This window comes from Pyrus communis, chromosome 8, assembly GCF_041283825.1.
Source record: "Pyrus communis isolate YQ-2024b chromosome 8, ASM4128382v1, whole genome shotgun sequence".
Classification (NCBI taxonomy): Eukaryota; Viridiplantae; Streptophyta; class Magnoliopsida; order Rosales; family Rosaceae; genus Pyrus; species Pyrus communis.
The window spans coordinates 2,215,807-2,243,013 of record NC_142572.1 but is presented as its reverse complement, the minus strand read 5'-3'; the positions used below and the strand labels follow the sequence as shown (position 1 = coordinate 2,243,013).

Here is a 27,207-nt window from a genome sequence, read left to right as displayed (position 1 = left end):
GCATGATCTTTGAGGAAAAATTTAAGGACAATCAATTCGAATCGTTAAAAATATTACACAGTGAGCCCCACAAATATACTGACAACAGCTGCAAGAACCAGATCTGAACAGATAAAGAAAATAAAGAGAAGGCAGGGAAGGGGACCAAATTTACACAGAATCTATAATTTTACAGCCACATCACAGCAGACATAACCATATGCTGTCAAATGTTTCCCCCATCACAGCAGACAGCACATCAAAGATTCATCATCCATCATCTTCCACTATTGTTTACAATCCAAAAACTAAAATTACGACAAACCCCATTCACTAAAACAAATATGAATAAAAATAAAAAATAAAAAAACCTTCAGGCACATACAATGCAAGAACAAAAACAAATATCAACCAGAAGAAGAAGAAAATAAATAAATGAACCCTGTATTTAAACATCAGACGAGTCGTTTATTCTGCTGCAGATGAATGTGTTTCTATTTGTTGATTGGAAGTGTTGAGAGCTAAGCAGCGAGACACCGGTGGAACGGAGAGAGAGCATGAATTAAGGCATAGAGTTGAATGTGTTTGTTTGCTGAATCAGATTACGGAGGAGGGCTTGGTCTTGCACCTGTAGAGGAGCTTCTTCTTCTTCGAGCTTTGGTTATCGATGGTGAGCACAACCTTGCCCGCCTCGCCAATCTTGTAGGTGTTTGAGATCACCGGCTCATCCGCTGCTCCAACCTTCCTCGTCTTCTGCAAGATTATGGTGTAGCTGTCCTCCGCGCTTGGCACGAATTCAGCTCCATAGCTCACTTCCCACCCTAGCACTCTCACTTCCCACACCAAAAACTCCCCACACTGCACCAATACACAAACTTTTACAATTAATACAAACAAATTTACATAAAATAACAAACAATAATTACTAATAAGATAACACACCTCAGACACGGGGATTTCGACGGTGTGCTTGGATGATGGCTTGACAGTAACCTCAGTGACAGGGTCCGATGTGGTGAATTCGTGCTCACCTTCAACACCTTCCTTGCTTAGCCCACCATACTTGACTGGCACATGCTCTGGGCCTATATATCTGCGTAATCATGTTTTCTCTAATTTAGAAATATTAATTACTAATTAGAGACAAATGAACTGAAAAGGAATGAATTAATTTACTTGAAAAGGGTTTCAGCAGACTTGGAAGGACCAGCAAATACAAACTTGCTCTTGGTCCTCTGGGTCAGGAAGGGGCTGATCATCCTATTAAAAGCAAGATACCACCATGGCACATTGATAAACACCTTCACAAAATCAAACCCACAAAATTCGAGTTCAATTCACTTGTTCATTAATCACATAAATATTCACTCGGGTCATCAGGTGACCAAAGAATGCATGTCACTCGCCCTCGGATTTGATTTAAAAAATGAAGAATAAATGAACATGCTTTTTAGTGTTATAAACTTTTAATCTCAAACCTGATATCAAATCCGATTGACCAGGTGACCAAGAAGACGAGACAATGAATATAGATGAAACAAATGAATTACTACAAGTAAATAAGTAAAGTACCTGTTTGGCTACAAACTCAGGGTAGTTATCCTGAAGCAGCTGAAGGGCCTGGTTGGTGACCTGATTGTGCTCCCTGTTGAAAAGCCCAGGAAAGTTCTTGAGATCATTGACCTGAACGATGGTCGAAATCCCGGTCGGATTGAAGTCGAACTTTCTGATGCTCTTCTCCAAGAACTGGATCCTCCACTTGATGAACTTGGAACGCTTCTCTTCGTCCGTAAAAGTATTCTGGTACAACTCCTTGTTCTGGAACTCCCCGAACACGTTGTAGCACACAGGGTGGCCTTTCTTGTCGACTCCATGAGTGAACACCACCTTGTCCCAATGGCTTCCCAGATCTTCCTCCAGCAGCCCCTCGATGCCCCACCCCTTCCTCCACTGCACGGTGTTCTTGATCATGGCGAACGCCTCCTTCACCTTGAAATCCCTCGCCCTCAGGAACTTCAACAGAACCACGTCGCTCCTTTCGTCTCGCAGAAGCGGAATTCCCCATATGTCCACCTCCTCCGGTGCGACAGGTGGCTCAGCTGGGGCCTCAGCTTCTGCTTTGGTCTCCTCCGCAGCTGCAGCAGCGGGAGCGGCCTCTGTAGCAGCCACCTCGGTCTCTTTAGCTGGGGCTGCTTCCGCCTCTGCAGCCGGAGCAGGGACTACTGCGACGATGGTCTCTTCAATCGCCTCCACAGTCTTGGCGCCGTCATCATCAACAGTCTCTGTAACTTTCTCCACCACAGTCTCCGTCATAACCACCGTCTCTTCCTCTACTTCTGGTTTTTTTCCCTCTTTGGCTTCTTCTACAGCTTCTGCTTTTGCTTCTTCTTTGGCTTCAGTAACGGACGCGGAGGCTTCTTCCGTTTTGGGTTCTTCTTCAGCTTTGGGTGGTACTTCTTCTATTTTCTCCTCCTCCTTTTTCTCCTCAGCCGCCGCCGCCACAGGCTTCACCTCCTCCTTGGTGGGCGGTGGGGCAGTGAACTCGTGCTTGTTAAGAGTCTCCTTAATGAGTTGTTTCAGCTCGTCAAGAGCCTTCTTCTGCGGCTCAGGAAGCTCCCCGACAACGTAGCTCTCCTCCTTGAAAGAAACCGATTGAGCGATGACTTTCTTATCCTCGTCAGCCTTGGGGGCAGCTTTGTCCTCCACCTCCTCAGTCGTCGTCACAGCCGGCTTCTCTGCCTCGGCCTCCGGCTCTGGAACCGGAACCGCTTCTTTCTCGGTTACAGCCTTGTCCGCAGGCGGGGCATCCGCCACCACGACAACTTCCTCGGATGGTGGTACTTCTGGCGCAGCTGCAGCCTCAGGCTTCTGGTGTTCCTCAGCCATATCAAATAATTAATTATCTAGAGAGAGAGAGAGAGAGAGAGAGTTTGAGAGAGGAGAGAGATGGGAGGGGGATTAAGAAGGGGGAGGGGGAAGTGGAAGTTGAAGGTGTTGAGGGGGGAAGGAGGAGAGAGTGGGGAGGGGTTGGATGGATGGTTGTTGATGTTGGTGGTGTTGTCTATGGAAAGAACCAGTCTGTCAGACCGGTTCGCCAGCTAGTACACCACTTTGTTCTGTGGGGCCCACCCCTCTCCTTGTAAGTTTTCTAACTGTTGTTTCCTAAGATATCCAGTCCAATGTACTTTGCCCCAAATTTGTCTAAATGTCGATCTTTCTTCTTCTCATATGTCGCTATCAACCCTGCCCTCTTGTTCATTTTTATATTTTTCTCTTCTCATTAAAGTTATTCTATTTGGTGTAATAAGGTCAAATTTATTAAATTATTATAAACTGATTCAGTGGTTGGGAACGAATTTTAAATCTGTATTTAATATAACATGTTTTGAAGTTGATTTTTAGCATTGGTGAATCATACAATGGCGGTCAGAAAAAAGGTTAAATGCTTATATAAATCTTATCAACCTTCAAAATAGTAAATTGACTAACGAATCTACTAAATGAGTTTCCTTTTAAGAAAAACCAAAGAAAAGAAAAGTTGGGAAATTCTATTGCACTTTATGTTATATCTCTTAAGGGCAATCATCTAAGATTATTAAGAATCGGTTGTGATAAGAACGATGTCAGTTTAGTGATATTTATCTTTTTATTTAAAAATAAAAAAAAGTACTGCATCTGACTTTTGTGAGCATTAATAATTTTGAAAACTTTAATCTTGGTTAGGTCATTATGTTTTTAGACTATGTCTACCTCCCCGATTTTGTTGTATTTAAAATTTTCAATAAAAATAGTCTTGATAAAACAATGATTTAAAATAAAATAAATTTCCATTATTTATGCTTTAAATCCAATAGGACCTGAGGTCGATGGCACTGCAATTTGTTCAATATATATGAATTATTATTTGATTTTTTTTTAGAGGTTACCTTACTTACCTATATAAATAGATAAATATTTTTTTTTTTGTAAATTTATTATTATTATGAAGATGGAGAGTTCAGAACTTTTACAATAATTTAGTAGATCAAAGAATTTTGAACCAATAATGCATGAGTATAAGTAAATAAATATTAAATGTGTGCATACATATTATTTAAAGAAATATAACATAATCTTTTAAGTGATAGAACGTTCTAATTTCTACCCTCACACCAAAGACTTCAACCCTTCCCTTTCCACTTTGTTGAACAAAAGGGAAAAGAAAAGCTTTATCTTTCACTATCCTAAATGGATAAAGTTATCTTACGTTTAATCTTTATAGGTTGCCGTTTTTCTTTTCTTTTTGCTTACAATTTTTAGTAAAGAAAAGCATTTATTTCAGTCTTATGAGAAATTTTCAAGTTTGAACATTAGTTTGTCATGACGTTACATAGTATTACTAAATCACATGCATAAAATTAGCATATTAGTACTCCACATAATAATATACTAGCCGTTTTTTCTAAAAATAAAAAGTTGTGTACCACTATTTAATCATAGAGACAGATCCGTAACACTACTTTTTTTAAACAACTTTTACATATGTTTTTATGGGGCCCACTTCGTCATTTTTTTTTCAACGATGAAAACCGTTTATCTTTTAGGTTTTCCCCATAGATCATGTGTACAAAAAATATATGACCGTGAAGTGTTTAGGGTTCCTTTGTAGAACCATATTCATCAATTTTCTTTACTACAAATGAATGTCTAAATGTTTCGAATTTGTTTAATTTTTTGCAACGACGGTCTATGAATGATATTCTAAACGATGAGACGGTTTGGATCATTAAAATACATTATGAACTGAATCCCACAAAAACATGTATACAAAATTGCGTAAAGAAAATGGTTTCATACATCCGCCCCCCTTAATCATTACAAAAATGTGAGATTAAAGCTTATTGATTTTAAATTAAAAACATAACATCATGGATCCGTCCCCTTTAATCATTGCAAAAATGTGAAATTAAAGCTTATTGATTTTAAATTAAAAACATGATAGGATTGTGAATTGTGAATTGTGATAAAAATGAACAAGGAAGGGCTGCTTTTTCTTTCCGTTTTAATTCGCTTTTGTTGGTGAATGCACATGCAATGCAAGGATGGAGCCCTTTAATCCTCAATTTGTGGAGAAAGTTGGTAGAGTCGCGACTAATTGATGCAAGGGCCCTTTTTTATATTTAAAAAAAAAATCTTAAACATTAACCCAAATAAGAGAAATGTTAAGGGACTATCTCAAAATTGAAACTTTCATAAACTTTCTATAACCTCATATTTTGACACAATATTTTATAATATTAACACGAAAATTAACGTTAAACTGTGAAAAAATAGAAAATTTATAAATAATCTTACTTTTAAGAAAGTTCACTTATCATTTCTATCCAAATAAAGAGATAAGATGATTGGAGGTATGGTTGTCACGAAATGATTCATTTGTCAATTCATCTCCTCTCACAATTTTCTTTCTCTTTCCCTTGAAAATTTTAATGATTTCACAAATTAAATAGTTCCCAAAAGCCGTCGGATTTTTCAAAACAATGGGCCGCGCACACAACCCACACAGAATGTCCCCTGAAATGAAATTTCAGAAGCCGCTAAGCACGTTTTATGAGATGTGTTATCAACATTTTCAAAACATCATTATACTCCTCTCTTATTTGACAATAGCTAACATAAAACGAGTTTATTATAATTATGAGGTAGGTTTGAATTTCGTAGATAGTAAGTCTGATGTTAGTTTATTTGTCACTTTTTAAGTTTGAATCTCGTGAATAATTATACAACAAAAATAATATGCTTACCATCATTTGTATTATCTCTCTAATAAACATATGACTCACATGTGTTAGTGGGCTCTGCTAGATAAATAATACTGATGATGATATAAATAGATGGTAAGTGTTGCATTACTCATTATACACTATCAGATGCAAGTTTTTTTTCCACATATTATTATATTATTGAATTGAAATGTTACGTGTCGATGAATCCTTTTTATCTGTATGATTAATAGATCTCATCTTCCTTTTTCTAAATAAAGATACGATGTCAGGTGTAGGTTGCTAATCTCCTCTCCGGCCTCTCTAATTCTATGATAAAAAGAAAAAAAACAAGAAACAGAAATATCCTCTTCCTCCTCTTCAAAGATTTTATTCCCTACAGAATATGATAGCATAGATGACAAAGCTGTCAAGAAAGATTAACACCTCGGAACCTTCAGACAAAGGTAACACCGTGGTCCTCTCAGTACACATGTTGCGTTGTTAGTAGGCGTTGATATCCAACAGGATCATCTCAAGTATAGTTAATGTTTAATTTTAAATACAATATTTAAAATAATTTCTAATCGTCTGATATACGATGAACAGACAGAATTAATATATTCCTAAAATTCTCATAAAAAGAATCCAATGAGAATCCGGATTCCGTAACAGACTGTCATCGGATCAAGAACAATGTATTGTAAATTTTGTGTAGGTTTTTTTTATATTTTTTAATTTATTAGAAAATAATAAATATGGAAGGAAACCTTGAGAACATCGATCGAGCCGCCCGCAACGGATATACGTTGTGACGCCTTCTGCCAGAGGCAGTGCCAGTCTTGTCATTTTGGGGGCGTGGCGGGACCCCCTCCCGGGTCTATCAGTTTTGCTTCTAAAAGCAAGCTAAAGCTGTTGGCTGGTTGTTCTTTGCTGTCCCTTTCTTTGCTTTTGAATTTTAAAATCTTAACTTTTTTTTATTTCTTTTTGTCAACAAAAGAATTTTAAATTTGTTTTTAAGGTTTAGATTGTTTTTGGGAGATCGAATCTCCTGCACCGAAAATAGACGTGAATTCTCTGTGGCCGTAATCAATAATTGATATGTGTTAAATTTTTGAAACAAGCTAAGAAAAATTGTTTTTGTAAGCACGTGTCAGTTATTAATTGAGGCTCTCAGAGAAATCACATTCATTTTACGTGCAAAAGATTTAATTTTTTATTTATGTTTGGAGATTAACTTTACTTTGAGATGCTAAATCCTCTCATTAGAAAAACAATTATTAGGGATTATAATATGTAGGAATAAGTTGGTATTGAACGCGCTATTCACGTAATTCGAATATAAAACGTCTCGCTAACAAGTGAAGAAAAATATCATTAGACGGTGGTGCAATTTATTTCTTATTAACTTAGCTTCAATCACTTGAAACTTAGAATTAGGTCACCCAAACATGACTAAAAGTGCAAGTTAATTACCTCAAATAGTTGATGGCTTAGGGATTACAGGATGTGGGAGAATAAGTTGCTATTGAACGCATTATTCACGTAATTCAAATGTAAAATCTCGTTATCAGCGGTGCAATCTATTTCTTATTATCTTTGTTTCAACCACTTGGAACTTAGAATTAGGTCACCCAAACATAACTAAACCGCGAGTTATGTAACTCAGGCTAAATAGTTGATGGCTTTGGGATGTTGACACTGTCTCTAATCAAGTCTTGATTGGGCGTCAACCATTAAATGCATGTGCCACTCTGCAAAAGATGATGTGGATTTAGTCCAAGTAAGCCGCCTAAGGATTATTTATGCTCGTCACTCTAAATGATGATGATGTTCACTATTTATCATAATTGGATTAACTTAAATTTCGAGATTTGTATAGTAGATAGATACAAATATTAAATTTAAACTTATCCAATGATAATAAGTAGGATGATAAGTATTACCACCACTAAAGATGATGAGCAAAAATGAAAGCGTCGAACTAATGTTTTTACAAAATTCAAGTGTCGAACTAATCAATTTGAAAAAAACGGTGGGTCTATATGGTTAATATGAGGAGTCTTGCAACGTGCCTTTTAATAAGGATGTGACTTTAGTTCTTGATGGTCATGTATGAGTTCATATAGATTTTTGGACTATCCTATGTAATATAGCATCTTATTCAACCGAAAAAAGAACTAATGCAAATGCAATGCAACTTTTCCCTAGATTCCTCCATCTGGAATGAATTATACACAGTAAATTTACAATCATACAGATTCGCATTTCAGATTTACAACCGACGGCCGTGATGGGTCGAACATTGTATTCAAATTGTAAGTGTATACTCCTCGGAATTTTGCTAAGAACAACGACAGAACTTACAGGGCGTGGGATTTGTAAATGTACGATTTTGCAAAGTAGAGGTAGACAAGCAATTGTACCACACTGATTCCACCAAGTAGCCAATAGAAGTAATCAAGATGTGCACGGTTAAGATTATTCGAAAACCAGCTACTTTCGCCTTCTAAACTGGTTGCGTCATCAATGGCGGAAATAAGGAAGCTTCCCACGCCGAAGATGCTGAGATAGAGGGCGAGTCCTACACTTCTCAGTTCATTTGGCACCTGATCGTAAAAAAACTCTTGCAGACCGACCATCGTGAACAAACCAGCCAGTCCGGCCAACAAGTACTGAGGAACCAACCACCAGACGCTCATTGGAACTGTGGCACTTGGTGTATCAAGCAGACCATAGTCTTTGGCAGTTTTGAGCCTTTTCATCTCAACTAGAGCTGCAATTACCATGGAAATAATAGATATGAACATCCCCGTTCCAATTCTTTGCAGCATTGTAATTCCAGAGGGTTTCCTGGTGTAAGCTCTAGCAGTTGGAACAAAAATGCGATCATAAATGGGAACGAAGATGACGATGGTAATGCTGATGAAAGTCTGTAGTGAAGCGGGTGGTATATCAAAGCCAGACACAATTGTTCTGTCCATGGTGGCACCTTGCTTGGTGAAGAAAGTGGAGTTCTGTGCAAACATAACAGCATACGCCAAGCATGTAACCCATATTGGAAAAAGCCTAAGAACAGCCTTTGCTTCTTCAACGTCAACGATGGTACACACCTTTCTGTTTTCCTTCAAATCATCCGGTGCAAGCAACGCTTTATCGAGGATCCTGTCAGTACATCACATCATAGGAGTTTCTTAGCTGAAATCACAGTTAGGTTGTGTGAGAGTAACTTGTGAATTAATGAATGCAAGTTAATGTTCTAGACAGACTCAACTGTTCCTTTCTATAGCGAAGTCAAATGCTGACAGTTAACTCTCTTACCTGAATTGTTCAGAACTCTTGTGAGGCAAGGTACCGCGAGATTCCTCTTCAGAAGTTACTGCTAAAGGAGTAGTTCGCCAGTTCCTTAAAGCAGCAACGAATACCTTTCCAATTCTTACAAATGGGCTTTCTTCATCCCCTTTAGTGCTATACCGATATGTTCTAGTTCCGAGCAAGAAAAGTAAAATTGCAAAGACCATTACAATACAGGGAATTCCAAAACCCAGAACCCAACTCAAATTGTCCTGTATGTAGGTCAATACGGTAAGTGTCATTGAGGTACCTGCACATATACCAAAATACCACCAATTGAAGAATGAGCTTTTGGCTTTGCACTCCTCTCGATCTGACACATCAAACTGATCAGCTCCAAATGCCTGAACGCAAGGCTTGTGTCCGCCTTGTGCAACAGCTACTAGATATAGGGAGAAGAAGAATACTACTTGGATCTCAGACGAAGGAAGCACGGTGGACAGGGTCAACAAGCCAAGTCCCTGTTTCAATTTAGGTCCAAAATGATAGCACTCAGACATAGCAAGATGTACAAAGAAAACACTCAAACTTGCATCCCTAATTATATCTGAAGAATAGTAACCAATCATTTCTTAGGAACTCTGTCCACCATAAGGAAAAGTAAAAATATCAATGAATCTGAAGAGTTTTCTTGTTTTACTCTTCTAAGTTCTTTATGCTGTGTTTTGAAACAACATCCCTGTAAGCCAGACCAAAAAAAGCGAGAACCGGCTGGGGGGCTAACTCATGGGAAATTTTCCGTAAGGTGTGCTTTACGCTGGACATTTTTTTTCCACAAAAAGTGCAGTCTTCACGTTATTTTATTTTGTTTGATGTTTGAAACAATCCCAGTCCCAAAACAACATCATTTTGAGCTGGTTTTTAAAATCAACATCATGCCTCTCCTCTACATCGCAACATCAGCTATCTCACCTCCCCCACACCAAACTGAGCTCACACTTCCTCCTCACCCAAAATCAACTAATCAAGCCAAAGAAAGTTAAGGTCAATAAAGCACATTCATTTTCTGCAAGACCTAGTGAGTTATTAGCCAATTTCGAAAGCAAGATAAAAAAATTCCATTTTGCTATGCCATCTAAGATAAAAGCCCCCTCCAACGGAAGTAGCAACCCAAGTAGCAATGAAAAAGTACCAACTCCCATGTCAAATTTAAAAGGTGAGTTACCTATAGCAAATCGAACCTCGAATTAACTTCTTTTTTTTTTATTTTTTTTTTTAAATTTTTTTTATTTTATTTTTCTGGATTAATGTTCTAAATTTGAAGAAAAGATGAGAGAAAATCGGTTACGATGGTTTGGACATATGAAACGAAGGCTTACTGTCGCTCTGGTTAGAAGATGCGATTACGGGACAGAGGTTCAGGGCCGAAGGGGTAGAGGAAGACCTAGGAAGACTTTGGAAGAGACTCTAGTACTTGGACCTAACGGAAGACGTGACACAGAACCGTGCGCAATGGCGTTCTAGGATTCATATAGGCGACCCCACTTAGTGGAAAAAGACTTTGTTGTTGTTACTAATGTTCTAAATTTCTAATCACCTATTGGCAGACATTGATGGTTGAACAACTGTGTCTCTTCTTTTTGGCTAAAACCTTAAAACCTTCAAGAGAGCTAAATGGGAATTTGCTCCATTTGAATTGATGTACATGATTTCCATCTTTAAACGTTTCCTCCCTGTTCTTGACTTGAACCCATTTTTCTAATTTTTCTTCCTAAGAAAATACCCCCTTCTTGTCCTACATCATATACTTACTTCCTACATGAACTAATACAACTAAAACATGTGGCGTTGTAAGGATTTACTAAACACCTACTATTTGGCATTCCAAATAGCTAAAATCTCGACTTAACCATCTTCCATTCAACTCTAATTAGTTATTTTTGACCTTATTGTATTACGACGAATACAACAAAGTCAAAAATCTGATTCCAACTCCTTTTCTTGATGGCTAATCTCATAGCATCGTTCAATTCGCTTGGAAATTGGAAGCTGATTTTGTACATCTCTATTTCTTGAAATTAATTAACCATTTGCTTGGCTCCTCATGAATTCAAGCTTTAATTAATATTTTTTTGTAATTTACAAAATTACAAATCCAAATTACTGAAATGATCACTTTTCAGAATTTTATCGATAATGTCTGTCCAATATTTGATTTTGTTCACTTCAACAATTGACATTTGCAAATCCTAGCAATTCAGCTAATTTCCCAAAATATATTTCCAACTAATGCGGTGAATGTAATCACAGTGTTGGATTTTTGGATCGTCGGGCTCGTGGGTCCCACTTTACCAATACCAATACTAGATATTTTTTAGTGTGACTTGTATACGGAATGATACACCACATGTCACTGTACACATAGTGGGATATATGTGCAAAAAAGTTAATAACTTAAAAAATAAAATTTTCCACCCTCTATTAAAACATGGTGTGTACCACTTATATTCCCGTCGTAACTAAAAATTTCTCCACCAATACTATCTCCAACTTTATCACCTGCCAAATCCGTCAGGTGCGATGTTTTATCACTTAGTTAGAATGAGATAATCATATTTAAACTCCATTATTTTCTTTTCACCCATCGATTTAGGATTCCAACACTCCCTCTAACCTCATTTAGCGATTCCAACACACAGGACAATACGACCAGGATTAAGGGAACTTGGTCACGTGCCAAAATGTAGAGAGAGAGAGAGAGAGAGAGAGAGAGAGAGAGAGAGAGAGAGAGAGAGAGAGAGAGGCAAGTACCAAAATGTAGAGTAGAGAAGCAAAAACAATAGTGCGGTAGCGTCCAAGAAAAGAATCAGCGACAGAGGCTCCGAGTAAAGTAACCAACGACGCCGTTCCGTCCCACATGTTGACAATCTCAGCCGCTGTGGCGGTGGACTGCCCCAAAGGCCCCGTCAGAAACGTGATAAGGTTGGAGCAGATTCCACTGTACGCAAACGTCTCCGCCACCTCCACCCCTGAAAATATTCAGATCAAAACTTCACGACACTTATCTAATCATAATTTATTTATTACTAATCACCAATTAATTTAATTTAAGCTTGAAACAAAATTAATGATATTTTATTTGATTCGATTCAGTGCAGTGCGGTGCTCACCGATTATAAACCAAGCGGAACGCCAGCCGCCTGATCTGGATCTATGAACGGGGCGGCCTTTGTGGTCAACGGCACCGTCGACGACGTCGTCCAGCAGTGGGGTTTGGGTGTCCGGCTCCGGGGATTGGCGGAGAGTAGTGTCCATTGAGCTTTACTTGAAATGTGGACTTCAACGACAAACTCAGAACTCAATTGTTGGAAATGCAATTTTAAATAATATTGTTAAAATAATTGAAAACGTTTTTTATAAATATGTTTTTGAAATCAATTTTTTTATAAAAATATAAGTAAACCATGTAAAAGCAAATGCTTTGTGAAAAAATATGTTAGGTGGTGCATCAGTACTTCATTAAAAGCATTTTCAACTAATTTAAAAGCATTTTCAAACGAGTATTAAGAAATTCACCCCAATCAGTGCCAAAGTCCGCCATCACCTCAAAGCACCATCCTCGACCATGGCTTTCGCGGAGGGCGCGACAGAGAAATGTTTGGGAACAAGATTGAGCGAGAGGTTATTTTGTTTTTAATTTATTATATTAATTATAATGGTGTATTAGGGGAAATGGAAAAATAATATTTCAAAACATTAATTTTGAGTAGAGAAGTCATAAAAAAAAATGTAAATGCAGAAGGTAATTTGCATTCTTCTTATTTCGTAAATATCTCGTAAGAACTAGATAACGATCTAAAATTTACATTTTTGTGACATTTTAGTTGCCAGATGCAATAAGAAGACATGCAATGAAGCGCATGAGACATTTTTGTGACATTTTCTTGTTGTAGCTTTACAGATTTTACATTTTTTGTGACATATAACGAAATATACTTTTGATTTCTTTGTTTTTTCCATGGGTCCAGCATAGACTCCATAATCCCATTGGGTGGCTGGGTCATGATTCTGGTGGGTAGGGAGCTGGTTGAGGAATGAGAATCCTCTCTGGATTCTCTTCATGAAATTCCCAGAAATTATTTCATCGTGTTTGATCATCGTATGTCGTGCTCGATCATTAGTTTTTATCAAATACTATTTGTATTTAATTTTAAATAAAAAATTTTTAAATGATTTCTGATCGCATGATGACAAATGAACGGACACGATAAAATAATCACTGGAATTCTCACAAAGAGTATCCGAATAGGATTGTATTCCCTAGCAGGTTGTTCTTACAGGGGAAGAAGAAAGACAGGAGGTGGCCGGGGTGGTTTGGTAGTGGCTGCTAGTTTTTAACCTTTTGTTTTCATTTTGTAACCCTTGATTTTAATTGACGGTTTAGTTACAAACAAACAGCCAGCCTTGTGCCTACTCTCTCTCTCTCTCTCTCTCTCTCTCTCTCTCTCTCTCTCTCTCTCTCTCTCTCTCTCTCTCTCTCTCTCTCTATATATATATATATAAATATATACAAGAGCGGATGTACATTGAAAAAAAGATGGTCACAGTACCAATTGGAGGCCGGAAAATATGCATGTGAAGGTCCTCCGAATGTATAGTATAAATTCCTTTTGTATCAACTAAATGTTTGATGTAATGCCCGATAAGAATATCTCGACAGCACTCGACAGGTTGCATCGATAACACTCGACACGTGCTCTCGATAGTACTCATCAGATTGCATCAGCAAATGTCAATATCTATTGACATATGCACAACATTATTTGACTGACGACACCAAACCCCTGAAGTATTCTATGAAAAGCTTCCGTGAATTAACTACAATTTTTTTCATGCTTTGCGCTTAGTCTATTTATTTTTTTTTTTTTTAAACTTTAACATCAAAATCCCCAAAATTCAACTCGTGAATCCGCCACTGGACATATATCCAGTTGCCTCTCTCGCAGGCTAAGGGCTGAGGACTGAGGATTGAAGCTCACAATGAAATGTGAAGTGTGAACTGAAAGACACACGGCCATGACATGACCATAAGATTAAGATATGAGCTGCCTGAATTTAGCTTTTTTTAATCATATATTTTTTTCAAATGTACAACGTGTAGTGTACAACGTAAGAATTGAATGATAAAAACGTGATACACAAGAAAATTAAGTAGAAACCCAAAATATAGGAATTGGTATGAATCACAAAATCGTAAAATTAGAGTAACTTATATGACACACATATACTGTAATCGTGACATCCTGAACCATTTTGTCCTCGCCCTCTGCTCTGCTCTAAACATGTTCCTCCCTCATCGGATCCGTCCAATTAAAGGCAACAGTTTTTGGGTGAAGTTGGGAACTTTCAATTAGACCCTTCATCTACCATTGTTGGAGATCGGGTTTGAACTTTCTTTGGCATTACAATTGGTACCCTCGTGGTCATCCGGCGTTGGGACCTGGGTGATATTGGGAATGCAAGGATAAACGGTGTTTAAATCATCGATATCGGTAGAAATAATTCAATATTGTAAATTTGTGAAAATATCGTTAGATACATCGATACCAATCTCAGTTATTTTCAATAAAGATGAATCAAATAATGAAAATTTGCTCAGAAACGTGAAAGTTTAATTGAAACTTTAGAGAATATTATACGTCAGTTTATGTTATTTAATTAATATATTGAAAATATCGACAAAATCCCATAAACTTCACAAACAAATTTTACCAAAAATCAACCAAAAAAAAAAAGCAAGCAAAAATGCAAAAGAAGGAAAGAAGGAATGAATCAAGCCAAAAGAGCAGTGTTGGAATCATTATCATAGTCATGAATCTCATGATACAAGTCATCACTCTCATCGTCCCCGCAATCATACACAGATCCAACCAGCACCAACTGATCCTCCAAGTACCTCTGCAGCAGCCCCATCTCTTCTTTCTCCCCTTCCTTCACCGCCGCCGCTGCACTTCCACTGCCGCGTCCTTCTTCCCACCGGCGCATCCGCTCCTCTCCCTCGTCGTCGCCGTGAGACGCCTTTCTACGGATGCGGCAGCAGAGGCGCAGGCAAAGCTCGGCGAGGCAGAGCAGAGGAAATGGATGAGAATCGGGTGGCAGATGAGGAGAAAGAGGTAGCTGATCCGGCGAGCTCGGAGCCATGTGGAGGAGGAGGACGCGGCGGCGAGCATGATCATGGGCGTGGCGAGGATTGGGAAAGGGAAGGGAGAGGGAGAGATCGTGCCCGTTGAAATGTGGGAATCGAGGACTTTGATCTCGTAGCGCGGTAGCGACCGTGAGCGTGAGCTTCTTTGGGTTTGGGTTTGGGTTTGGAAGCGTGGGATTGGAGTGCGGGGATCACGATTCACATGAGTTGGGGGATATTTATAGATGTAGGCGCCATGTCAATTTCGATAAATTTTGTTAGATTAGATATTAGAATAATTAACGATATGTTCCAATCCATTATTTCATACGATGATTTAACATATTTCCACCATTGTAATGAATGGTTACTTGTTTGTGAATTGTATTTAAATAAAAAAATAAAGAAGAGATCAAAATTTTAAACTATTTCTTATAAATTTTATGATGTGATGTTGGACTATTTTTTCTTAATAATTAAAAAATAAATTTAACCATTAACTGGCACACACTCATCTAATTTGTCTTAAGTTCTACTTGAGATAGTTTAGATATGATCTATAATATATGATTTTAGGTAAAAGATCCAATTTGAGTACTGCGTAGCATTTGATACAACGTATTTTTTTTTAAATTAAATTTGTAGGTTTCTAAAAAATTGTAGGAGGTAACAAGTTTTTTATGGGACTCACCATTCAATTTTTTTTTCGATACAGTCGATATTTTTGTGAGAATATTTAAAAAAATCAAAGAAAGATATGAAAAGCGGGATGTCGGAGAAATTTTTAAATATCAGCTAAAATCGACAGATTTTGTGGATATTTTCGACATATTGATTAAATATACGAGAAAGTCTTGTATTTGTCTAAATCAGTATTTGACATTTCCTAAAGTATCATTTTAAAATTTTCGCGTTTTTAAGTAAATTTCCATCAATCCTATTAGAAGCAACCGATAGATATCAATTTATGCATTGATATTTTCACAGATTGTCATGCTGATATTTTAAACGCTGATTTTTTTGCGACAAAGTGGGCACAGCATTTTTCTTTTTGCTGTCCTAAAAGTTGCAAATTACTGCACATTATGCCGACCATTGGCAACAATAAAAAAACTAACTTTATTTAGATGACACTCAAGGTACACACCTTTTGCTTACATGAACACCAGATTGATGCGCTCGACAATATTCATTAGTACTATTATTCACATTCTTTTTTACTTTTCACACAATCCTTTCAAATTCTAGCTGTCGATCAAACAAATTGATCAATAAACAAAAATTAACAAATGTGTATGAAAGATAAAATAAGTGTGTGAATAGCATTACCCTATTCATTTCTATCCATATTTGAAAAGCTATCATTTTCATTAAGCAAAAAATCTTATTTGTTCATATAAAATTTGTCAATCAATTAGTGACTATGCAAACAAAAAATAAACCAACCGTGTTAAGTCGGAAATTTAAAATTAATATTTAAACTTAAGAGGGCTAAAAGTGTAGGAACTCATATCTCGATGTTAGTAAAATGTCAATTTTAAAGATCAAGGACCAGCCACTTAATGCTACGGTATAATGATATTTCCCTTCACTTATACGTGTGTGTAGTATAATATGTTCAAAAAAAAAAAAGTAAAGGACCAAAATGTTACTGACCCTAAACTAGATGGGTGCAAAGTGTAACTCGTACACACCCGTGTTTAATTCTAGGCATTGATTCCGTTTGATTTATTTAATTTGACGGCTATAAATAAAGGAAAATGCGTGGAAAGTTAAAAAGGATGTGAAAATCACTTTCGGGAAAATACTCACTCAACTTTATATACCACACATTTGCCTCTCATTGATTAGAAGTGTATTCGAAGGGCTGAGGAGGCTGAGGTTCGTCGTCAACTGCCATGGTCGATGCAGAATCCTGCTGTCCAGTTGCTGATCCACCACCAGCCGCAGAAGTTGCGGAAGAGGGGGTGTCTGTGAGTGAAAGCACCTCGGGCTCAGTAGGTCGCAGGTCTCTCAAGAGAACAAACCCCGAAGGCGCTAACTTGATGGGCACGTATCTACTTTCTTCCAAAAATTTGATGTACTTCTCCTGAGAAGGAACCACCCTAGCAGGGTTGGTTAAAATCTCAAAAGAAGGCTCCGGCACGGGTTTCTTTTCTGCTGGGCCATCAACCTGCCAAAAGGAAGGGGGGATTTTGAATTAATCAGAGGTCTTTTTTCTTCCAACAGTACCTACTGTTTGTGTGTATAGATAAGACGATGATTATGGAAGAATTTAAACAACTAGTATGTCATCAAACGAGCAACTTTTGAAAGAAACGTAAACCGTAAACAATGAACTCTCTGAAATAGCGTAAGAGAAAGGAGGAACGGGTGAGACAGGACTTACCTGCATTGAATCCCCATCCTTCTCACTTGATTTTCCTTTCTCAGTATTTGCACGGGAAGATGAAGCCTCCGCCCCGGATAACTTTTCAGCATTTGCCTTCTGATCTGCTTCTTTCTTGGCCTTAGCTTTGCTTGCCTTTGCTGATGTTGACAGTACAGCAGTGGGGAGTTTTACAGCCGATGTGGTAGTTGGCACAGTCGTCGGTTTAGGATATTCAAACAGCGAAGGTTTTGCATGTGACATGAACTCAAACTTCGGCACTTTCAGGTCGGAGTTCAGTCCTCTCAAGGCTGTTGGTGAGAATGCCAAGCTTATGAAATAAATGAGGGGATACCAGTACCAAAACTGGCTGAAAACAGCAAGGCCAACAACTGCGGTGACCTTATCATGTTTTGTCTTAGAAAGTAACCTTAGGGTCACATTCCTTCCACCAGCATCAAGAATTCCGGCGGCCAAAATTGCTCCCATTTTGCTCATGGTGTCCTCATGCTTATCAAGAATAATTTTCTCCAATTGCCGCCTAAATTTAAAAAACAGCAGAACCAAAAATAAAACAAGCTAACTCAATTTTCTAAATTTCAGACATCATTGATAGTAAATGGATAACGATATCTTTGTCTATATATGACTCCATGCTGTGGGACTCAACCAGCTTTACGGTCCAATGTTCTGAACACTCCCATTTTCTAGGTCTCCATCAAAAGATCATTCTTATAACTAATCAACCAAACCAAAAATTTGTTTGGCCATAGTATCATCACACAATGATTTCAATGTTTATCAACTACTCATCTATTTATTTGATAGAAGTTAGATAACTGAATGACTTTCAATTTGGCCGGTTTTTTGTAAAGATGATATTGAATGGAAACCTAAAAAGTAAACCACACTGTTGCTGGACCTACAACGTTATCCCTATAAATTGCTCATACAAGGGATCCCTCATCTGAAGCTACCCCTACGGATAGACATACATCAGTATACAATCATCTTTCTGAGAATAAAGTAGTTAACAACTTCCAATTCGGATAAACTTTTGGAAACCATTTTAACCATTTGATTATCACTGTGAGCATTGTAGCACATTATGGTTGCCTTATTTTGTCTAGATAGATAACTAATGATTTTCAATTTGGTAGGTTTTTCCTATGGTTTATCCTTGAAAAGAAAACCTAAGAAATAGACAGTTAAGATCATTGGCTTGCACGGGATTTGTGTATTGAGAGAGAGAGAGAGAGAGAGAGAGAGAGAGAGAGAGAGAGCAGTACCTGAAAACTCCTACACGAGAATCACTGGCTTCACTAATCTGGACCATGACCATAGCCATTGCAATGAGAGCACCTTGGCGCACAAAATCAACGACATCTGAAGTCAGAGGCTCCAGCAAAGATATGGCCCCACTCAAGCCAGTACCAGCACAGGAAATGCCTACTGCAAGAGCAGCACCATAACGAACATGCGGGTTGTAAGACTCAGATAGCAGGGAGACAATTCTAGGCGTCTGCAGTTTGTGCAATTTTGGAGATACAAAGGCATCATAAGAGAACAAAAAAAAAATAAAAAAATAAAAAGGGGCAGCAGCATCAAATTGATTTGGATAGGACATAGCAATGGACAAATAAGAAAGTACCAACCTGCTCGGGCTCAGAGTACAGCACAAACCCAAGTGCTAGAACAGCAGTCCTCCTGACATCATCACTCACATCAGACACGGCAAAATGCAGCAGCTGACGAATGGCTTTGTTGTTTGCTGTCCCACTGTAGGCCAATGCCAATGCATACATACCACCATAACGCAGTATAGGATCTTGATCCCTTGTCATCTGCTCAATTAGTGTGTCTGCTTCTTCTTCTCTTCCATATACTGTCAGGGCAATTCCCAATGCTAACCCCCTGTAACATACTATACGGTTAGCAAAGACCCTAAACGTATTATCCCTACCACAGATCATAAATGATCATACTTTGCTCAATAGTATTATTAGGTAAAAGAATGCCGAGAGGAAACAACAAAAAATCAAACAATTCTCTATACCTGATGATCTTTTCATGTTGTGTCTCATGTGCATAAGCAAACCCATACTAATCCCAGCAGCTTCACCCGCAACAGCACTGTCAGTATACAGCACATTTTTAATGTCATCATAGATCTCTTCATCAGCAGTTCCTAAAGCTGATAAGCCAAGACCTAAGCATGCACCATGTTGAATAACCTGTGTAAAGAGATCCCATTAAAAAAAAAAAAAAAAAATTGGCAATATACCAAATATGCACAAAAAGATGTGATCGCTAATTTACAAAGTACACACCTCTACATTAGTACTATGTAGGCTATCACAAAGGAATTCTTTGATGCCCTCGCCATGGTTGGCATGAATGAGACCCAAAGCATACAGAGCACTGCCTTCTGAGTATGGACTGCCGCCACCAGCCCCACCCTGGGGCAAGTAAGGTGCCATCAGAGATCTTCCTTTTTTCAAGTGGCCTCTATGAATAACACCCAACCCTGCTGTCGCGCTGAATTTTGCCCAATTTGTGGCTCTGCTCAACCAATCCTGACAATTTAAATTGATGTTGGCAACATTGATAACAAAGAAATATGCCAATGGAGACGGTGGCGAAATGAAAAACTTAAGATATGTGCTTTACCAGATTCTCCCTAAGAAATGTGTCCACAGTCGTTCCAGCATGCATTATTGCATTAGCATAAATGGTTGCACTATGGCATACACTATTTCTCATCTCAACAGACTGCTTTATTGTCTTCAGAATAAGAAGATCGGACCTATATTCAAATTTCAAAACAGTCAAAACGCTTAACCACCACTCAATTCAGAAGAAACAGAAGTTCTGATGCTTACATTAAAAAAAAAAATAAAACAAAAGGGAAGAAAACAGAAGCCTCACTTGTTATGACTGTACAAAAATTGTAGAGTCAACTGTATTGATGTCTCTCCAGACAAAATTCCTTTAATTTTTGTTAGCCTCTCAGAATACATTACTTCTTTAGGATCTTCAAGCAAACTCACATTAGAAGTAGAACCACCATCTGTCATTTGAACATCCTCTGGAGCAGAACTTTCATTTTGAGCAGCTTCACTGGCTTCTGGTAGCGCAGCTTCTGATGGCTGAGGCTTGGGAGGTGAAATGCGGTTTCTCACACTTAAGAGAAAAGCTTGGTGTTCATTCTCTATGAGATCAAAGGCTACTTGATATGCCAAGAGCGCATCATCCTTGTTTTCAGAACGCAGAAGCTTTTCCAATATACTTGTGACACCTTCAGGTTCATCTAAGAACATGAGACACTGACAAATGCTCAAGTAATCTGGAGAAGGCAGTTTCTGATACACATTTACCAGAAGACGAAGTACCTGTAACAAAGAACCAAAGGAGAAAAAAAAAAGTCTCACTCACTACAGTCCCTTCTGTCGAAGTGTGAGAAATTATCTAACATGACACATATGGAAGCATAACAAAGAAAATGAGACACCAACAGGCCACAAAAAAAAAAAAAAAAGACACGACAGACTATTTCCAATCAAATTGTCTGAAAACCTTTGGTTTTGGTTCCAAACCACTTAAATCCCCGTTTTATCTAACATCAAGATTTAACTTTGGAGCATGTAACCTGGAATACAGATGAAAGAAGAAAAAAGAAGAGAACACCTCTAAGATTTATAACCTAGGTTTCCTATGTAAGAGACATGTAATCTGTCCAATCTGGCATGTGTACCCATCAAACACCTCCAACTGAGTGCTGGAACACATTTCCTAATACCTTGGCAAATATGTAACCCAACTTTCACATACCAACAAAGAACAGCCAAAAAGGAATTAAAACTCGTCTTCCAGGTTTACTACAAAATTGTTTGTAATTCTGTCCTAGCAATTATATTCCAACTCTTCCATGTATAACAATCATATTCTAACTCTTCCAAATAAGGCTCTTTCACTCAAAACTCAACATCCACTGGAACATCCATAACACCATCATCAGAACCCCTAGAGTTCTAAACAATTTTCTCCTATTTTAATTAACTCCACATTCTTTAAGCATAATACGAAATTAATATGGAAAAGAAACCTAAACTACATCATGAAAGTGCAAACACATGTTAAGGCTGTGCAATGTACTGTACTATCCATTATACAAACCTTTGTAATACATGTACTATCCATTATGCACACCTTTGTTATACATGTACTATCCATTATGCACACCTTTGGTATACATGTACTATCCATTATGCCTTGTTAAAGATATGAAATCACCCATCTTCATTTATCAAAAGAATCAAATGTATCTAAAAGTTACAAGCCAATAAGGTATCATCTTACCTCACGTCTATATTCTCTAAGATTAACAAAGGAATGAGAGACATTTATGCAATATGACAGAGTTCCATGAACATTATCACTTTTTGTGATTGCTTCCTCAAGTATATCCAATCTTCGGCATTCAATTGCAATCCCCATAGCTTGGTGGTACTTTCCATCCATGATACACCTAAAGGGGAAAACAGGTAAGAAAACCAAAGGCAATGAAGAACTGTATTTAAAACCATTAGAGGCTTGCATACTTGTTCAGCATTCTCTCTACAATTGCCTCCAATCTAGGATCCACATTTGCTGCTTCAGCACTTGATTCTGCTGCCATAGACTTAAGACTGGCATACTCGTCTATAGCTTTAGCTGAGGAGGAGCAAACAACCAAATATGTCATGTAAATAAATTGTGGTTGTGTATCCTCAAAGTTCCATGCAAATCCACTTCTAACAATACTAAATCAGAGATGATGTTCTACTAGATCAAGAAGCAAAATTGATTATCTAGTTTGAGATATCTTAAACCTGCTTACATTGTCCTTTCACAGTCTTCTAACCCTCAAAGTACATTGTAGATTGTACTCACAGCCATCACTAACAAAACCTAAGAGTATCATACTTAAAAAAATATGCTTACCTAGAAGAGTATGGACAAAATCAGAATCCTCTGACACGTCAAATAACGAACCCGCTCCAAGGGCATAGGAAAGTGAATCATTAAGTTCACCCAAATAATAGAAAACCTGGAGTGAGGAAAAATATCATGTAAACAAAAGATTAAAGTAGTTAAGCTTACATTCCAGAAGAAAATAGGAATTTACACCCACAAATGAAAGAGAGACACACAAACTTCAAAGTTAACATGGCAGATTGCATGTAGTATTACTAATCCATTGATGTTTTTCAAGAATTTCTTGGCTGTTAGAACAACAAAAAATGCAACCTTATAAAATTCAGCCAAAAGGGTCCAGGTCGTCAATAGATTTTCCCAACCTTATTTGTTTACAAAATTGCAACCAAATTGATTGATTAAAAATCACTTTCGAACTGCCACACTAATTTAAAAGGGAAGGCTGCACAGCAGTTGACTTTTACCTTTGACACAAGCAATGCCGCCAGTTGTCTTTGATGTTGATCAAACTCTTCATCTTCATACAAACTTTCTCTGAGAAACAGAAAGACATCATGATAAGTATTCACAATTGAGACAACAAAATACAAAGTCAAACAACAAAACTTTGTACGTTAACTATCTACCTAAAATATCATCATTTGAAACCTTATTCTGTAAAATGAAAAGTTTCTAGGCCTTTACTTGTACTACTATTTTCCAAATACACTTAAACTATTTACTTATTTGTATATAAGCCAAAACAGAAAAACAAATAAGCATGGATAAATAAAAATTATGAGACAAGTTACAACATGGGGCAATTTTATTTGTCTAATAATTTTATTTACTTATTGTTTGTTGTAGATTATCAATTATCAGTCCACAATATAGCAGTTAACAAACTAATCCATATCAGCAACCATTATAGTTTTTACTGCATAGTTAATTAAGAAAAACTTAGCTGCATTTCTCGTGTTGATTCTATAATCAAACCACAGCCTTATTTCTCAATACTGCCTTATATGTACAATTCAACTGCCCAATGCAGATTTGAAGACAACGGAAACCCCATTACCTGCCTCCTTATAGGCTTAGGAGCATTATATAGCTTCCACTACGCCCGGCATGATCTCAATTACTGCAGCCTACACAGTGCTCACTTCCACCACCACCCATAAAACAATTGTAAATCTCCAACTTTGAAATTCAATCTCTTCGTCATAAAAAATAAAAAAAATAAAAAAAATAAAATAAAAAAATCCTTATTCTCTTTAACTGGAACTAAAAATTGAAACACTGTTCTCATTCGCACAAAATCGAAAACAAAACAAAACATTCGAGTTCACGCGTCCTTTTAGCTGCTCAATAATCCAAAATACACACACACAAAATTCAAACAATTCCTCTCGGAACAAGCGAAACACGAACGCACCCCACGAGTCACAAGCATTCAGAAAAATATATAATGAAAACGAAAAATTAAATTAAAGAGAGAGAGTACATGACGGGGACGCTGGTGGAAATCTCGGGCCAAAAGTTGTCGACCAAGGTGTTGAGGTTGGACAAAGCGTGGAGCTTGAGCAAAGGATGGGACTCGTTCAGCATCGCTAGTAGCCCACCGGCCCAGCTCACCATAGTCGCCATAGCTACACCACCGCACACCGATTAACCCAAGTTCCAAGGGGTTTCCTACGATTCGGGTTTATAGCCAGACGCAGATTCGAAACCGAAACCGAAACCGAAACCAGACACTGGAATAGTAGAACTACAGCGCACGTTAACTTCTTCTTCTTATTTCTTATTTTCAATTTTCTTTTGTATTCATGAAATTATTATTAACCCCCTGTATGAATTCTTTGTTACATTTCAACCCTCAAAAATTTCAAGAAAAAGAAAACACACGGGATCGACTAAGAGTTTGTGAGGGTGTAAATTACATAAAAATTCTTATTATGGGACCTACCATAAAAATGATTTAGGTAACCGGTGAAAAGAAAAGATCCATTTTTAGGGGTAACCTTTAAGACTATTTCCAACAATGGGTTAAAATCTAAAATTTTCCTTTTTTTCCCCCAAAATCCACTCCAACCCATGACTTAAAATTAACCTAAAAACTAAAACTGATATGGGGGTACTGGCCCAATTTTAGGCCACAAAGCAAAATGAGCCCTACCAACTGAGACTGAAACAGGGGCTGTGAAGCCCACTGCCCAAATTAAACTCGCCTACGCACTCCACACGCTAGACATTTGTTGCAGGGTGACAAACCCACGTGGGGTTGTTCCCCCGAGTGTCAAACCAATAAGTAGCCCAATGGCTACTTTTCTTCATCCAACGGCTCGATTTAAATGGACGGTCCAAGTTCAAATTTTTTTTTTAGTTTTATATTTATATATTTATTGAATCCAACAACTTAGATCGAATATAATCAAATCTAACGGTAAAAAAAAGTTCTAACGGTCCAAATTTAAATCCAACGGCTAAAATAATTTAAAAAAATTATTTAACTTAAAATTCAACCAAAAACTCTATATTACCTATGTATTTGTTCAAACATTCACACAAAAACTCATTTTTCTCCTACAATTCTTTCAATTTTTCTTTCTACCATTTCTTCTCACTTCCAAATTTTTCAAGATGGCAAAAGAGCATGTTAGGAGTCGTAATTGGACCTTTGACGAAGATATTGCTTTATGTCTGGCATGGATTTCTGTTAGCGAAGATGGTGTCGTCGACACGAATCAAAATAGAAAGGTTTTGTGGGGTCAAATCGTTGATAAGTTCCATGAAAACTCCATCGCCGGTCGAAGGGAAGTTGGTGGTGTTTATGATCGGTGGAAGATTATCAACAAAGCGTGCACTTTATGGAATGGAAGCTTGTAGAGAGCCATGATTGACATGCCTAGTGGAAGGGGCGCCTCAAAAATTATGAGTTTCTTTGTTGATATTTTAGTTGTCATGTACATAATAGTATTTTGCAACTAATTATTTTTATGTATTTGTTGCATAGGGTGACAAAGTAATGGCAATTCACAAAACAAGAACTACACCAAAAAATCAAGCTTTTAAGTTGCATCATACTTGGAACATCCTCAAGGATTGTCTGAGGTGGGGAACCGATGCGAACCAACAATGTGGAAGATTGTTTCATAGTGAAGCCCCACCCCCAAATGATGTCAATGAAGATGTGAATTTTGCTGACAATGAAGGTGTCAAACAAATGAGCCCAACTTCTTCTTTTGCAAGGCCCCTGGGTAGAGATAAGTAAAAGGAAGCAAAGAGAAAAGGGAAGTCCCAAGATCCAATACGTGCACAATTTGCTAGCGAAATTGCAAGTATGAACGAAAACCATATCTCTCAACAAGAAGAATCAGCCCAAATGTGTTTGGCCATAAAGGAAGAAGGGAATAAGGAGCAAGAAAGGTTCGAAATTAATTTGATGATGGAGGACCTCGACAAATACACTCCAGAGAGGAAGAAATACTTACGTGGTAAGCAAAAGGATATTTTATGAAAGAATGCCACAAGGAGTATATTTCAAGATGATGATTCATCTGAAGACTATCACCCAAGTCCATCACCAAGTCAAGATGGTAGATATCATTATTAAGTTTATGAGTTTTCGATTGTGATAAGTTTATGTAGTTTATTAATTGTCTTTTTTATTTTTATTTTTATTTTTAAGTTTATGTGGTTTATTAATGGTCGTTTGTATTAAGTTTATGTGGTTTATTAATGGTCGTTTGTATTAAGTTTATATGGTTTATCATAATTTTCATGTATTGATTTAGTGATTTTTCAAAATTTATCAGAATTTAAATATTTTTAGGTTAAAATGTTCATAAAATTAATTTATGATAGTCTACATAATTTTTTTTTTTTTTTTGTAAAAAAGGTTAATTTGAAAAAAAAATAGCCTTAATTCATTCTTTGATAATCTTGGGCTAAAATTTTGGGCCAGAAGGGTTGGAGCAGAAAAGCTGTTTATGGGCTAAAACCTAAATTTTCTGGGCTAAATATTTTTAGGTTTTAGGTCAGGGTTGGAGAAGGTCTAACCTAAAGGTAGAGGCAAGATATAGTAAATAGTTTTTATCACAAATGGTCTTTGAAATCGACCCACATTGTTAAAATGAATACTGCAATTGAAAATCGATCAATATAGTCTTTAAGAAGAATTGTTGCAAATTAATGTGGTCATTCTGTCACAAGTTTGTCAAATATTTTGTTATGTGCACGGCACATAACTAGATCCCACAAGTCTAATTAAATATTAATATGTGAATTAAAAATATTTAATAAAAAAAATTGACACATCTCGACCTGGAATGTTCACGTGTCCATTTGAATCGTGATGTGTTAGCCGACACCCGGAAGGTGACGAAGCCATAAAGTAAGGTTGATGTGTAAAAGTGAGAATAAATTTGAACTTTAAATAAATAAGCCAGAGTACACAACATGATTGGGTGGTAACCCTTATTACAAAACGTGAAGTTTAGAGCATAGTGCAGAAAGATAAAAGTTGTCTCATCCATAAAGGATGATTATTTAGTACATAAGCAGCCCACTTTGACCGAAGGACAGTCAACTACTTCCACTGAAACCTCGTACTCCCACGAGCTCAATCTCTATGTCCTGGAGGGGCGAAAAACAAAGGTGAATGGGCCTAGAAAAATAAAGCTTTT

The 27,207-nt window shown here is 37.4% G+C and overlaps 2 protein-coding genes and 2 pseudogenes across 3 annotated transcripts; all 4 read right to left on the bottom strand.

Moving 5' to 3' along the window:
• Nucleotides 1-149: 149 nt before the first annotated feature.
• LOC137717583 (patellin-3) lies at nt 150-3,172 on the bottom strand. Its single transcript, XM_068456995.2, has 4 exons — nt 1,552-3,172; nt 1,156-1,280; nt 922-1,072; nt 150-837 (listed from the first exon to the last, which is right to left on the bottom strand). The coding sequence occupies exons 1-4, from the start codon at nt 2,863-2,865 to the stop codon at nt 577-579; spliced, it is 1,851 nt and encodes a 616-aa protein (XP_068313096.2). The 5' UTR covers nt 2,866-3,172; the 3' UTR covers nt 150-576.
• A 4,738-nt stretch (nt 3,173-7,910) lies between these two features.
• LOC137718699 (protein NRT1/ PTR FAMILY 5.10-like) lies at nt 7,911-12,695 on the bottom strand. Its single transcript, XM_088698126.1, has 4 exons — nt 12,185-12,695; nt 11,826-12,043; nt 9,042-9,535; nt 7,911-8,885 (listed from the first exon to the last, which is right to left on the bottom strand). The coding sequence occupies exons 1-4, from the start codon at nt 12,327-12,329 to the stop codon at nt 8,084-8,086; spliced, it is 1,659 nt and encodes a 552-aa protein (XP_088554252.1). The 5' UTR covers nt 12,330-12,695; the 3' UTR covers nt 7,911-8,083.
• Nucleotides 12,696-14,842: 2,147 nt separating this feature from the next.
• Nucleotides 14,843-15,413, bottom strand: LOC137716814 (uncharacterized; annotated as a pseudogene).
• A 1,456-nt stretch (nt 15,414-16,869) lies between these two features.
• Nucleotides 16,870-24,297, bottom strand: LOC137718358 (26S proteasome non-ATPase regulatory subunit 1 homolog A-like; annotated as a pseudogene). The gene is made up of 13 exons (XR_015965742.1): nt 24,027-24,297; nt 23,008-23,077; nt 22,550-22,655; nt 22,168-22,279; nt 21,926-22,094; nt 20,495-20,958; nt 20,237-20,372; nt 19,897-20,142; nt 19,623-19,800; nt 19,222-19,480; nt 18,856-19,088; nt 17,588-18,107; nt 16,870-17,371 (listed from the first exon to the last, which is right to left on the bottom strand). The product of XR_015965742.1 is annotated as a 26S proteasome non-ATPase regulatory subunit 1 homolog A-like (transcript).
• Between the last annotated feature and the right edge of the window lie 2,910 nt (nt 24,298-27,207).

What these genes read in the sequence shown, in the direction of transcription:
- LOC137717583 (XM_068456995.2), bottom strand. Translation starts at nt 2,865, where the DNA reads ATGGCTGAGGAACACCAGAAGCCTGAGGCTGCAGCTGCGCCAGAAGTA. An exon ending in CTGAGTTTGTAGCCAAACAG is followed by an intron (nt 1,281 to 1,551) that starts GTACTTTACTTA and finishes GATTTTGTGAAG; the next exon opens with GTGTTTATCAATGTGCCATG. An exon ending in TCTGCTGAAACCCTTTTCAA is followed by an intron (nt 1,073 to 1,155) that starts GTAAATTAATTC and finishes ATGATTACGCAG; the next exon opens with ATATATAGGCCCAGAGCATG.
- LOC137718699 (XM_088698126.1), bottom strand. Translation starts at nt 12,329, where the DNA reads ATGGACACTACTCTCCGCCAATCCCCGGAGCCGGACACCCAAACCCCA. An exon ending in CTTCTCTACTCTACATTTTG is followed by an intron (nt 9,536 to 11,825) that starts GTACTTGCCTCT and finishes AAATTGAAACAG; the next exon opens with GGACTTGGCTTGTTGACCCT. An exon ending in AAGAGTTCTGAACAATTCAG is followed by an intron (nt 8,886 to 9,041) that starts GTAAGAGAGTTA and finishes ATGTACTGACAG; the next exon opens with GATCCTCGATAAAGCGTTGC.